The 13,509-nt window shown below is 39.1% G+C and overlaps 1 protein-coding gene across 1 annotated transcript in view; it reads right to left on the reverse strand.

Moving 5' to 3' along the window:
- Positions 1–601: 601 nt before the first annotated feature.
- EDEM3 (ER degradation enhancing alpha-mannosidase like protein 3) overlaps positions 602–13,509 on the reverse strand; it is a 65,807-nt gene continuing 52,899 nt past the window's right edge. Inside the window, exons 19-20 of the mRNA XM_054711555.1 lie at positions 10,122–10,307; positions 602–2,155 (exon numbers count right to left, since the gene is read on the reverse strand). Of these exons, the coding sequence (XP_054567530.1) occupies positions 1,779–2,155; positions 10,122–10,307 (563 nt within the window). The 3' untranslated portion in view covers positions 602–1,778. The remainder of the gene's footprint in view (positions 2,156–10,121; positions 10,308–13,509) is intronic.

Here is a 13,509-nt window from a genome sequence, read left to right on the forward strand (position 1 = left end):
AACAAACAAATCACTAAATATAAGGCTTCTGGAATCAGTCTTAGAGGAACATCTGCTCCCTTTTGCCAAGCCCCAGTCCTATAAATCAAGGCAAGTAATTAAGCTTTAGCTATTTTGGCAGCTTTGCAATTAAGGTGAACAAAGCACTATGTCTATCCCTTCATGAACTCTATGTATTATAGTTCTATCTTCTTACGCCAAATTTCACATGCAGTGACTAAAAATACCCATTTTGGTGTCAGGTTGAATTAAGGGCCAATAAAGATCTTATATACTAATCTACACCCCCCACCCCAATTAAGTTTAGCTGGAGTTTCTGAAAGCAGCGATTTTTCCTCTTATAAAAGAATACATCTACCTGGATCTAAGACACACTGTACATGTATATACACAAGTACAACACAGCACTGCTGTTTTTTTAACAGCTTCATACACAGTTTCAGTTTGTCAGTACCTCAAAACTGTCCTAGGAGGTTATATGTAATGTCATGGTAAGGAGAAAGAAAAAAAAAAATGAATAAAGCCATGATTTCAACTACAGGAATGTCTACAGCTATCAACAAAATTAAATGTGGCCAGCACCAGACTGCCACCAAAAAAAAAAAAAAAAAAATTAAGCTATATGGCTGCATGTTAGTTGGTACTGTGTAAGTTTTCTACACAGGTTACCATACGCTAATTTTCAAGTCCATATCAGAAGGAATATTTGTTTTAAAAAGAAAAAGCAAATTTAAAAACCATGATTCAACAGAAAATGTGACAGGCTCCTTAGGTACAACTTTAGAAACCATAGTTACCACAGCATGACCATGGCTTCTCAGACAGAGAAATGGAACAATGTATTAAGCTATCAGTCACCTGGGCCTTGTGGCTCAAAATGCTACTAAACCTGGGATGGAGTAAGGCTGAGGACTAGAGGGATCACCTCTGAGAGAAATGAACTGGAAAAGGTTTATCACTTACCCTGTAAGGATCTAGCACTAAGTTCCACTTCAGAGTAGTCACAGCTTTCCCTATGGAAGGCCCAATGGCAAGCTCATATTGCAACAGTATAGTTTCTCCCTTGCTCCATTTTTCAAAAGTATAACATAACCAATTTCCACAATAGAGTAGATGACCTTTTTACCTGGTCCCAATGTTTAGTCCTTATGCAGAGAACTCACTGAGAAAGTACACTGGCTTCACCTTTGGTTTAAATGAAAAGGACATTGTTAAGGGGGGAAATCAAGTCATTTTGATCATGTTACACAATGAAGCAAGTGAAAGTGATGAGCAAGACTGTCCTCACCGTGAACACATTTGCTTCATAACCACTGAGTTTTTCTGTGAAGGCAGCACAACCAGAATGCCCACAATACGCTTGGTGTTTCCCGAAAGACACTCTAACCCCCAGACCTAGAATGTCAAGCTTCCTTTAATTAGGAAGCAATACAAATTCCTACTCCACACCCCACTACTAACCAGATTTGTTTCTCGTTTGTCCAGGGCCTGCAGAAACCTGGATCCGAGGCGCATCCAGTAGTCTTCTCCTGGCCCAGGGTGGTGCGGTGCTGCCAGCGAGGGGACTGAGTTTCCATTTCTCAGGGGACAGTTTGAAACAAGGTCAATTCTAACATAGCAAGCTCCAGGCTCCTATGATAACCAACTATCCCAGTCAGAACGCGGTTTCTCGTCACATACTAAAGCCTCCCGCTGGAGAGCCTGCTTAGTATGAGGGTGTCCATTAACCACAGTTTACCTACTCTTGTTAAATACCTACCACCGGATTCTTCAGTGAGTCATAGTTCGCCCTTCTTAATCACTATTTTCTTCTTCATCAATGCCTTCTTCAGCATTTTAATTGCTTTCATATCTTCATTCCAGTCTGCTACTATGGGATGTAGGGGCTGGTCGTCTTGATCCCAGCTGACGTTGGGATTGGAATCTTCCTCAGTTTCTGACTGGTCTTCATCTTCATCGAAATATGTACACTCAGTCTCAAAGCCTGCAAGCCCAATTTTCTGCTGGGAGGGAGAAGCGCTTGCAGCGGCATCGTCCGTAGTTGATGATTCCGAGTGAGAGTTCAGAGAGCTGTCCTCCGGAGACTCTCCATCCACCTCCTGAGAGCCTGCTGTGGTCTGATCAGCACTCTGAGGCTCACTTTCCGTTTCAGGATCTGTGTATGAAAGAAACGAGTTCCATGAAACTTTTCCCCTAAAAAAGGGTATTACAATCAAATGAAGAAATAGATTTTAAAAAAACATATTAATGCAGAACAGTAAACAGTAATATTATTGCCTTATAATAATGCAACCAAATTTTCTGTACATTAATCTTGCAAAATGGGACAAGAAGAAAATAAATGTATTTCCAAATAACAGGTAAGACTGCCTTCAATGGATATGAGTAAATGCCAAGATATACACTAAATAATACTATTAAAATGTATATATTTGCATTGTTTCTCAAATTTATTAAATATCTAAAGTCTGTGAAGCTTGCACATGAGAACATATTAAATAGAATTTTAAACGGCACATATCATTGCTATATTTTAAGATAAAAGTCTTTTGGAAAGTGAAATTCCCACTCAGTAAGCCATGAAAATGCAGATAATACAAAAATTTGGATGATTTAAAGGCATTAGTGTGATTGGTTAAATATTTTCATAAAGATAACGAGTTATGTTTCATTATTGTTGGTTTAAGAATTATAAACTAAAATCCACTGGAAGGCTGACTAGTAAAACCCTCTTATAATGAAACCACCAGAGGCATTTACTTAGGGTTCTGACAAGAAAGTGTCTAAATAGCACCCACGCCCAAGTGCGACACCACCCCGCCTCTGCGGTAGGTCAGCAAATACCTCAGTGTGCAAGGTGCTAAGGATAAAACAGACAAAAACAAACGCCAGATATGCCCCTATGGAGCTTATCAGCTGGGGAAAATGACATTTCCAAAGGATCACAAAATAAATGGAGAACTCTGACACGTTCTTAGTGCCACTGTAATCAAAACAACCTGGCACTGGCACAAGAACAGGCATATAGATCAGTGAAATAGAATAGACAGCCCAGAAATCGACCCACGCCATTACGCTCAATTAGTATTTGACAAGTTAAGAACATACAATTGAGTCAAGACAGTCTCTTCAATAAACGGTGTTGGGGAAAATTGGACAGATACATGCAAAAAAAAAAAAACAAAAAACTAGACCACCAATTATCATACACAAGAATAAACTCAAAATGGATAAAAGACTTAAATGTAAGTTTTGAAACCATAAAAATTCTAGAAGAAACCATAGGCAGCAATATCTGACATTTCTTGTAGCAATGTGTTTACAGATACATCTCCTAGGGCAGTGGTCGGCAAACGGCGGCTCACGAGCCACCATTTGCCGCTCTGTTGACTAATGAGTTTGCCAACCACTGGGATAGGGACTAAATCACAAGGAACAACAACAGCCTGTAATTATTAGAATCGAGAGTCTAGGTCAGTGGTCGGCAAACTCATTAGTCAACAGAGCGGCAAACCGCTGTGGACCTAGGGCAAAGGAAACTAAGAAAATAAATAAAACTACATCAAAATAAAAAACTTCTGCACAGCAGAACAGATTTGGCAATGATACATCTGATAAAGGGTTAATTTCTAAAATATATAAAGAACTTATACAACAGGAAGATAATCCAATTAAAAATGGGCGAAGGACCTCAATAGCCACTTCTCCAAACGGGCATACAGACAAGAGACATATGAAAAAATGCTCGAAGTCACTGATCATCAGAGAGATGCAAATTAAAATGATTATGAAGTATCACCCCTCACATCTGTCAGAATGGCTATCATCAACAAATGGCAAGTTTTGGCAAGGATGTGGAGTAAAGGGAACCCTAGTACACTGCTGGTTGGAATGCAGAATTGTGCAGCCATTATGGAAAGCAGTATGGAGTTTCCTCAAAATATTAAATATGGAACTGCCATTTGACTCAGTAATCCCACTTCTAGGAATATGTTCTAAGAAACCCGAAATACCAATCAGAATGTATGCACCCCTATGTTCAAAGCAGCACAATGTACAATAGTTAAGATCTGGAAACAGCCCAAGTGCCCATCAATAGACAAGTGCATAAAAACGCGGTGTGGTACATTTACAACATGGAATACTACGCAGCAGTAAAAAGAAGGATCTCTTACCCTTTGAGACAGCATGGAGGGACCTGGAGAGTATTATGCTAAGCAAAATAAGCCAGTCAGAGAAAGACAAGTATCACATGATCTCACTCATATGTGTAATCTAATGAACAAAATAGATTTGGAGATACAGAAGCATAGAACAGACGTTGGAACCTCAGAGGAGAAGTGGGGGAGGGTGGGTGTAAAGAGATCAAAAAAACTTGTATGCATATATACATAACCCATGGACACAGACAACAGGGTGTGACGGCCTGGGGTGGTACGTGGTGGAGACAGGCTAGAGGGGGGGGTCAATGGAGAAAGAGGGGGGACATATGTAATACTTTCAACAATACAGACTTAATTTCTAAAAAAGAGGGGAAAAAGAGATTTGAATGTTTCCTTCAAAAAGTGACACTTGAAAGGTAATTTTATTTTTAAAGTGACATTTGAGTTGAGATTTATAAAATGAGTGGAATTAGTCGAAGAAGGGAGGGGAGATGGGCCAATTCCAAAACCAAAAAAACAGAAGGAAATACAGGCATGCAGGCAGGTATAGGTGGGTGGCACATACACACCAATTGATTAGGTAGGATCGATTACCTGACTAGGGATGTTTACATTCTCAGGGTGTATGTGCTGGTGGGGGGGAGAGGAGGCCCAAGCATTCTTTCTCTTCTAAGCTGTGAAAAAGGTGCATTTTAACTGAGACAATTGGGAAAATTGGGGTGCCCAAGGAAGAGGAAGCAGGGCTGCTTAGGGCTCACAGGTGCTAGGGAGAACAACAACAAAAAGCCTTCAGGTTTGTTTCCAGTTGGCAATAATCTAGTGCAGAAGGAAAGGGAAAGGTGTAGTGCCAAGCCATCTAGAAATCAAAACTGTACTTAGGTAAGACAAAAAAATTACCCTAGGTTATCTACTATACAACATTATTTTAGAAATCAAGCTAACACAACAGGATAAAGAATAGTCATTATAAATATAGAAAAAGGAAACGTCAAATTGTTTTTAGATTGTGTTGTATACTTAAAGCAACTCTTAATTTTTAAAAATACTATTAACATAATTTGATAAGGAAGGTAAAAATAAAACAGATATATACCAATGATCCTTCTATAGTAGCAATACTGGTTAAAAATAAAATTTAAGTACACTTTTCATAATAAAAATAAAAGCTACAAAACATAGAACTGAATTTATTACGAAAGATACATGACCCATATTGCTTAATACTATAAAATCTTAATGAAAATATAAAAGAAGATCTGATTAAATTTACAAGTAAGGCTAAGTTCCTGAATGGAAAGTCTTAATATAACAAAATTTTCCCATTTATATGTGAGTTTAGGAATGGTGTATCAGAAACACAGAAGCAAAAGAAGAATGATTAAATGTTTTTAATCCTCACCCAAGGATATGTTTTTAATTTTTTTAGAGACAGAAGAAAAGAGAGCAAGAGAAACATCAATGTGAGAAACACCAATCTCTTGTCTCTCATCCCCACCCTGATGGGAGATAAAACTGGCAACCTTGTGGTATATGGGATAATAGTTCAACCAATTGAGGCCCCTGCAGGTACAAAATTATTAAGTTTTAATAATGAAAGGATAAGGGAATTTTGGGGAGAGACTGGATGTCCTACAGTCGTTCATTCATCTTCACAACCAGCTAGTGACTCTTTACTGAAAGCAAGGATTACAGAGATGAGAAGTAGGTAAAGCAGCACAATGTAATATAAATTTCAACGTAGAACTATATTAAAAAGATGCCCTCCAATTTTACCAATGAGAATAAGAAAATTTCATAAGGAATATGCCACTTAAACTGGGTATTTAGCATGGCTAAATGTTCTCAAAGAGAAAAAAAACGGGGGCTTTTAGGGATTAAGAGGCATTTCTAGAAAGAGGGAAGTAACTTTGCAAATTTAAAAATGCATGAGAAAAATGACATGGCTGGACAGAGGGTAGGTACCTACCAATTCCGCTAACAAGAATGATTTCGGCGCTACTTTCCTGCAATGAGGCCATCTGCATTCAGACTAGATTTTTCTCCTCAGAATCAACTCCTTTCCCACAGCACCCCAGCTTCTACAGTCCAACCTTAGCACATGTTTAACCCAATCAACTTCAGGGGGGAGAGGCTTAGGAAAAGTTGCTAACACTGCCAGTTCAAAGCAGGGACCTTTCTTTTCTTTCCCCATTTTCTCTGGCTGCCTCTTTCTCAGACAGACACAAGTATAGGAGTAGCCCTGAGCTGTCAAGGCTCTGTGGGCCTACCTGTAAACTGCAAACATAATAATGTATTGAAATACAGATCTCTTTTTTCCCTTGACAAACAGAAACTGATTCTTAATTGTAAACTGTTTCAACTTGGAGCTAAAGGCAAGAAACACAGTGTCTTTTGTTTGTGGGCACAGGATTAGAATTAGTATTAATAGACCTCACATTTTGGAAAGATGAGACACCTGAGAGACACAGTATTAAAACTTATGTGGATACAACATTCCCCCCTGATAAATTACTAAGTCTTTACCTCTGTGTACAGTAGTTCTTATTTACAGGAGATACATTCCAAGACCCCTGGTGAGTGCCTGAAACTACCGAGAGTGCCAAAACCTGTACGTATTGTGTTTTCTTTCTATACATACATATCTATGAAAAAGTTTACTTTATAAATTAGGCACAGTTAGAGATTAACAACAATCTTACCTAATAATAGACAAACATGTAAACTGACCGTACCTCTGCTATACCACCAGCCAATCCGGAGTGATATGCAAATTAACACAACAAAGATGGCGGTTAATTTGCATACACAGGTGCTGAGTGACTGGAGTGGGCAGGACGCTTGCGTCGTCACCATGGCAACAATGCAGGCATTCTACCCCACCCTGGGTCTCTCAGGGCCTCTGGGCAGCGTGGGAAGGCAGGCTGGAGCAGAAAGAGGTGGCTCTGGGGTCTGAGCGGAAAGGGGCTGGGCCGGAGTGGAAAGGCAGTGCCGGCAGCCAGAGAAAGGAAAGCCCATTCTAGCACGAATCTTCGTGCATCGGGCTTCTAGTAACTAATAATAGTAAAGAACTGTAATAAAAGTTATGACAATATACTGTAATAAAAGTTACATGAATTTGTCTCTCGCTTTCAAAATATCTGATAACTGATCTGGCTACTAAGTGACTATACACAGGGAGTATACACAGCATCAATATGCTAAGTGATTCACATTCAGAACAGCAGGCCATTTAAAACTTATAAGCTGTTTACCTCTGAAGTTTTCCATTTATATTTTTGGATAGTGGTTGACCAGGGGTAACTGAAACCGTGGAAAACAAAACTGCAGATCAGAGGGGACTCCTGTAGTAAGGTGTCTGAACATCCTTATTAGCACATAGGACTATTGTAGATAGTTCTGTATTAACGGCTGGGCCTTATCATCTGAATCAGAAGGTGGGGGTGGGAGTGGGGCTTGTTCTGGGTCTTCTGTTTCTGTATTAATATGTGGGAAGAACTGCTTCATCAAAACTATGTGACTTTATAAGGGAAATACGTATGTGTGGAGTGAGATTTTTAGAAAGAGCAATCTGAAGGTCATTTTATTGCTCAGATTTTGAGGATGCTATTATTTGGTGTCTTGATATAATCCCTCGATGGTACAATATGTCCAGATACATATCTGGCAATTAAAAAGGGGCACCTTCTTGGTCTTGTTCAGTGTTTCTCCAAGTGTACAACTACCTGGGATGCTTATTTAAAATTTCAGATTCTGATCCTCTGCCTTCAGAGAGTCTGATTCAATATTCTGTAGAACTCAGGGATCTACACTTTTAACAATACAGTGGCTGATTCTGATGTGGAAGACAAGTATGACATAAGTAGTAAAGGCCCAGGACAAATGAACAATAACCACTACCAACATTAACTTCTTAGGATGTTTCCCTAATAAAGTAATTGATTTCAAAGAACTATTATCACTGATTTTTTTACATTGATAAATATAAATTATACTGCAACTTGCTGCTGATTTAGCTGTACAGTTCTTGAAAGAGCTACACAATGGGGAGATTTCTTAAGACTTTTAGGCCAAAGGTCACTCTATTACAGAATCACAGTTCAATAAATGTAGACTATCAAAATTTTAAAATACATACTACAGTATAGTTTAAATAAAGCCCCTTTACTACAAGGTTCTTAAGGGAATACTGTTCAGGTAAATTTTTTTGGTAGTAGTAGAACTTATCTTTTCTTATATCCTATTCTCTGTTATGGGAAGCACATGCTTTTAAATAATCTCATAGTCCTAACCCCATGCACCCTGACAAACATATGTGTTTTAAAGAGGTTTTACTATATTCAAATAAAAATTGATTAAAGTAATACATCCAAAACAACAGTGTCTTTGTTTGTGACTCTTGCACGGACACAAACTAGTGAATTCTTATTCTATGGGATATTTAATTTATAGAATTTGTTATAATAGGATCAATAAAGAATTATATGGGACAGCTGACTAGACATGAAATAATCTAATCACATTAAATCAGATGCTATTGTGGTATCCACTCAACCAAATTTATATATATATGTACATGTATGTGCACATATATATGTGTACATCTACACATACACACACATATATAGATAATTTGAGGCCTATTAAATGAAGATACTTACTACTATTAATAATGTAGCTTGGAATCATTTTACCTTTTAATATTGCTGCTGAAATTCCAATGGTAGCAAAAAATAGGGGGAAAAAGCAAAGGTATTAAAGAGTTACATGGAGTAAAAATTTGCCTGTTTGATGTGCCTAAATGCATAAATGTAGGAAGAAAGATCTGAGTTTATAAAAAGGGCTCATAAAAACATGAGGTAATAGGAGGATCACAGAAGATTAGAAATCCTTTCTATTCTGCTCTGTTTCCATCTATTACATCCTTACATGCAAGATACTCACTCCACTGCTCTTAAATAGCAGTCATGTGAAAGAACCTCAAAGAAGAATAAAGAAATACAAAAGGACAAGACAGAACACTGATTTGGCTAGCAGTAGATTATTGCTAAACTTTTTTTTTTTACTGCTCCACTTGGAAGTTATAATGAATTAAACCAGTATATATATCAAACAAGCATCCCAGGGGATTCAATAACCCTATAGAAACTACACAACTTTATCCATTTAAAAAGGGTGGGGGAGTATAGCTCTCTCTGTAGTGTCTCTGGTGGATAAGAAAAACTGCTACCAAAACAGGATCACAGTCTATGTTGGACGGTTCACTTTCCCTCATTTCCCCCCTATTCCTGGGTGTGAAACTATAAAACAATAATAGTAAGACATTGCATTTATACAGTAATTTGGGTTTCAAAGACCTTTCAAATTACAAACATTTTGGCCTAGAGAGGAAGAGATACTCTCATGAAGTAATAAGGCACATGGGGATGTCTTGTTCTTCAGACATCACCATTTGCAATTCTTGTAACCTATAAACAGATCTCAGTGGAGAGAAGTTGCTGGATTTCTACTGCCTTCACTACAATTGTGGTCATTTGATTATAGGTGGCCTGGTGAAACCCAATTACTATTATGTTGTATACAACACCATTCTACACAATCTCTTTGTACTCCTTATAAAAGAAATATAAGATGCAATATCAGTGAAATTAAATGGTGAACATCTGTGGATATTAAAATGACTCTCTGGATGTAATCTCTTGTATTATCATCACTGGGCAGAATCAAAGCAGAAATTATAAATTACATATTCAATTCTAAAAACATCCTAACTTGGCAAACAAAGCCAAATAAATGTTTTACTACTCTTATTTCCAAATGAAAAATATATTTGGAAATCTTCTTTTAAAAATTGTACTTACTTTACCGGTAATACAAAAATAAATTTTTGTCACTCACTTTTGTTATAAAACCAGTAAAATTAGTGCTGAGCTGCATTAAAACAAATGATTTTATCCTGACCTCGGTCTTTTGCTTTGTCAGAAAGGAGCACTTCCACCTCCTCGTATTCCCGGATAGCATCCAATATGATACTTCCTTCTTTACTGAATAGGAACAGCATGGGGATCTTGATGTCATCTGTGTCCTTTCCGTCACCTGCCATCTGGAACAGAGGGGCAGTATCACTGCTGCTTCCCTCATTGTCATCTAGACACAAACACAAATTTATCAATCAAAAAGGTTTATCTAGCAAATGCTACTGTTTTGTACCTGTTGGTCGCAATGATTTTATGCACCAAGAACCATAAAAACAATAAACATACTTTTTGGACCCACTAATTCTATTCCTAGAAATTTATCCTGGGAAATAATTCAAAAGGAGCAAAATGTTTGCCTCTCAGCATAACCATTATTGCTTGTCTCATTTTCGGTTCCTATAAGTGTATTCCTAGTATCACATGAGCTCACTCATCTAGGGGAAATGATGAACAACATAGACTGAAGAACAAGAACAGTATTGATCAGACTGTCAGACCTCAGAGGGAAGGTAGGGGAGGGTGGAGACAAGGGAGATAGATCAACCAAAGGACTTGTGTGCTTGCATATGAGCCTACCCAGTGGTCACGGACAACAGGGGGATGGGGACATGCGTGTGTGTGGGGGGGGGGGTTTGGGATGGGAATGGGGGGAGGTTGATGACAAATATGTGATACCTTAATCAATAAAGTAATTTAAAAAAAAGAAGCAAAATGATCTATGCCCAAAGAAGTTCACTGATCTGCCTGCTATCTATAATTGTGAACTCTAAACTATTAGAAAATTATAGTGAACTACTTAATGGAACACACGGAAAACCAAAATATTACAAGAAAAGAGTATAATATAAAAGTCTATGATTAGGACAGTAAAAATTTTATATGCTTATGAAAAAGCCTAGAAATGGAAAAATTCAAAGACCTGGTTGGTTGACAAAGATAGAACTATAAATAAAATTTTATTGTGCTTTAGAATTACTCTAATGGCATAATCTTCCTTTACAAAATTATAAATTCGTAGTTCTTTTTTATGTACTAGTCACAAAGCATAATTATGACTGTAGTGGTTTTTCCTCTATAAGTAGGATTAAGCACTGGTGTCATTTTACATTGGTTAAATAGTAGTTGTAGGACTGCTAAATACTGTTTTACTGGCGATGCCAGTACTGCGCACCGCTCATCTCACATGCCGGTCTGCCTAGAGAACCTGCCTGTCCCTGCTCTGAGGACTCGCTCTGATAGGCCCTGCTAAGTGGAGAATACCATGCAGGACCCATCCCCTTTGCAACAACTGATTATACAAAGGACAGCTTCCTGACCCTCAGTGTCTTTGGGGGAAGTGGCACACAGAAAGATTGTCTCTGTTAGCAGTGGGAATGGCCACTTGAGTACTGATGAGCAAAGAGGAAGCAGGCTGGTGAGAACCTGGAGAATGAAGCAGAATTGCAAAGAAATGCAGAGTTCTGCCGTGTCTCCAGGACCTCGAGATAGAGACAGAGATGTGAAAAACGTGAGCTATCAAGCTCCTGATGATTTTCAGCTCCCACTTCCACTTCTTCAGAATGTTCAGTTCCATTTCTTACTCTTGGGTTCAATGAAAATATATAATCCATTTCCATGTAGTAAACAAACCTCTCTTCTTAAACTAGCTTAAATAAATTGTCTCTTGCAGCCAAATGATTTCTAAGATAATCCGTACTTCTAGTACTTGCAATAAAAACAACTAAGCCTTAATTTGATCATTTATATGTAATTAAAACCAGTAAAAAAAACAAACAAAATGTCTCATCAGAAATAAAATAATACTTTAGGGGAAGAAGTTACAACACAAGAAAGTTTCCCTTCAAAATTAAATTTTCTGAGAATAAGGATCATTTGCCTCTTAATTTATTTACCCACAGAACTCAATAGAGAATTTTGTAACAAATAGAAAATGTCAGCCTTGACAAACTTTGCAGAGTAGAGAGCACATGGGAATGAGAGACTTCATCACAAAATAGGGAAACTCTAAAATACTCTGCATATGTTCCAGACTTTATTTTCACTATTTTATATTTTTAGTCTCAGTAAGATATGTTCAAAATGATAGTGATGCCAAGGTATTAAATTCTTCAAAAAATAAAAAGAAACTCATTGTAGAAAATAACCAAGGATATGCCCTAACCGGTTTGGCCCAGTGGATAGAGCGTTGACCTGCGGACTGAAAGGTCCCAGGTTCGATTCCAGTCAAGGGCATGTACCTTGGTTGCGGGCACATCCTCAGTGGGGAGTGTGCAGGAGGCAGCTGAATCGATGTTTCTAACTCTCTATTCCTCTCCCTCTCCCTTCCTCTCTGTAAAAAATCAATAAAATATATTTTAAAAAGAACAATAAAAATAACCAAGGATAAAAAGATGATTTCAGTCAGTCATCACCAACTTTTCAAGTAATTGGTCAGATAGTGAATATTTTAGGCTTTTCAGTTCTCTGTTGCAACAACTCACTCCACCACTGTAGATTGAAAGCAATCACAGATAATATGTAAACATACTGGCATGGTGGGTGCTAATAAAACTGCTTTACAGAAACAGGCGTGGAGCTGGAGTGGGCCTGCAGGCTATCATTTGCCACCTACTGATTTAAGTTATGAAGCAGCATTCTCCTACTACTACTTAACTAATGGAATTTATACACTAACTAGAGGCCCGGTGCACGAAATTTGTGCACGGAGGGGGGTTGTCCCTCAGCCCAGCCTGTACTCTCTCCAATATGGGACCCCTCAAGGGATGTCTGACTGCCCGTTTAGGCCCGGGACCGGGCCTAAACGGGCAGTCGGACATCCCTCTCACAATCCAGGACTGCTGGCTTCCAACTGCTTGCCTGCCTGCCTTCCTGATTGCCCCTAACTGCTTCTGCCTTCCAGCCTGATCACCCCCTAACCACTCTGCTGCCAGCCTGTTTGCCCCCAACTTCCCTCCTCTGCCGGCCTGGTCACCCCTAACTGCCCTCTCCTGCAGGGTTGATCACCTCCAACTGCCCTCCCTTGCAGGCCTGGTCCTTCTCAACTGCCCTCCCTTGCAGGCCGGGTGCCTCCCAACTGCCCTCTCCTGCTGGCCATCTTGTGGTGGCCATCCTGTGTCCACATGGGGGCAGGATCTTTGACCACATGGGGGCAGCTATATTGTGTGTTGCAGTGATGATCAATCTGTATATTACTCTTTTATTAGATAGGATAGAGGCCTGGTAGAGGGGTGGGGGCCAGCTGGTTTGCCCTGAAGGGTGTCCCGGATCAGGTGGGGGTTCCCTTGGGGCGTGGGGCAGCCTGAGCGAGGGGCCTGTGGTGGTTTGCAGGCCGGCCACGCCCCCTGGCAACCCAAGCAGAGGCCCTGGTATCT

Source organism: Eptesicus fuscus, chromosome 22 (genome assembly GCF_027574615.1).
Source record: "Eptesicus fuscus isolate TK198812 chromosome 22, DD_ASM_mEF_20220401, whole genome shotgun sequence".
NCBI classification, from domain to species: domain Eukaryota; kingdom Metazoa; phylum Chordata; class Mammalia; order Chiroptera; family Vespertilionidae; genus Eptesicus; species Eptesicus fuscus.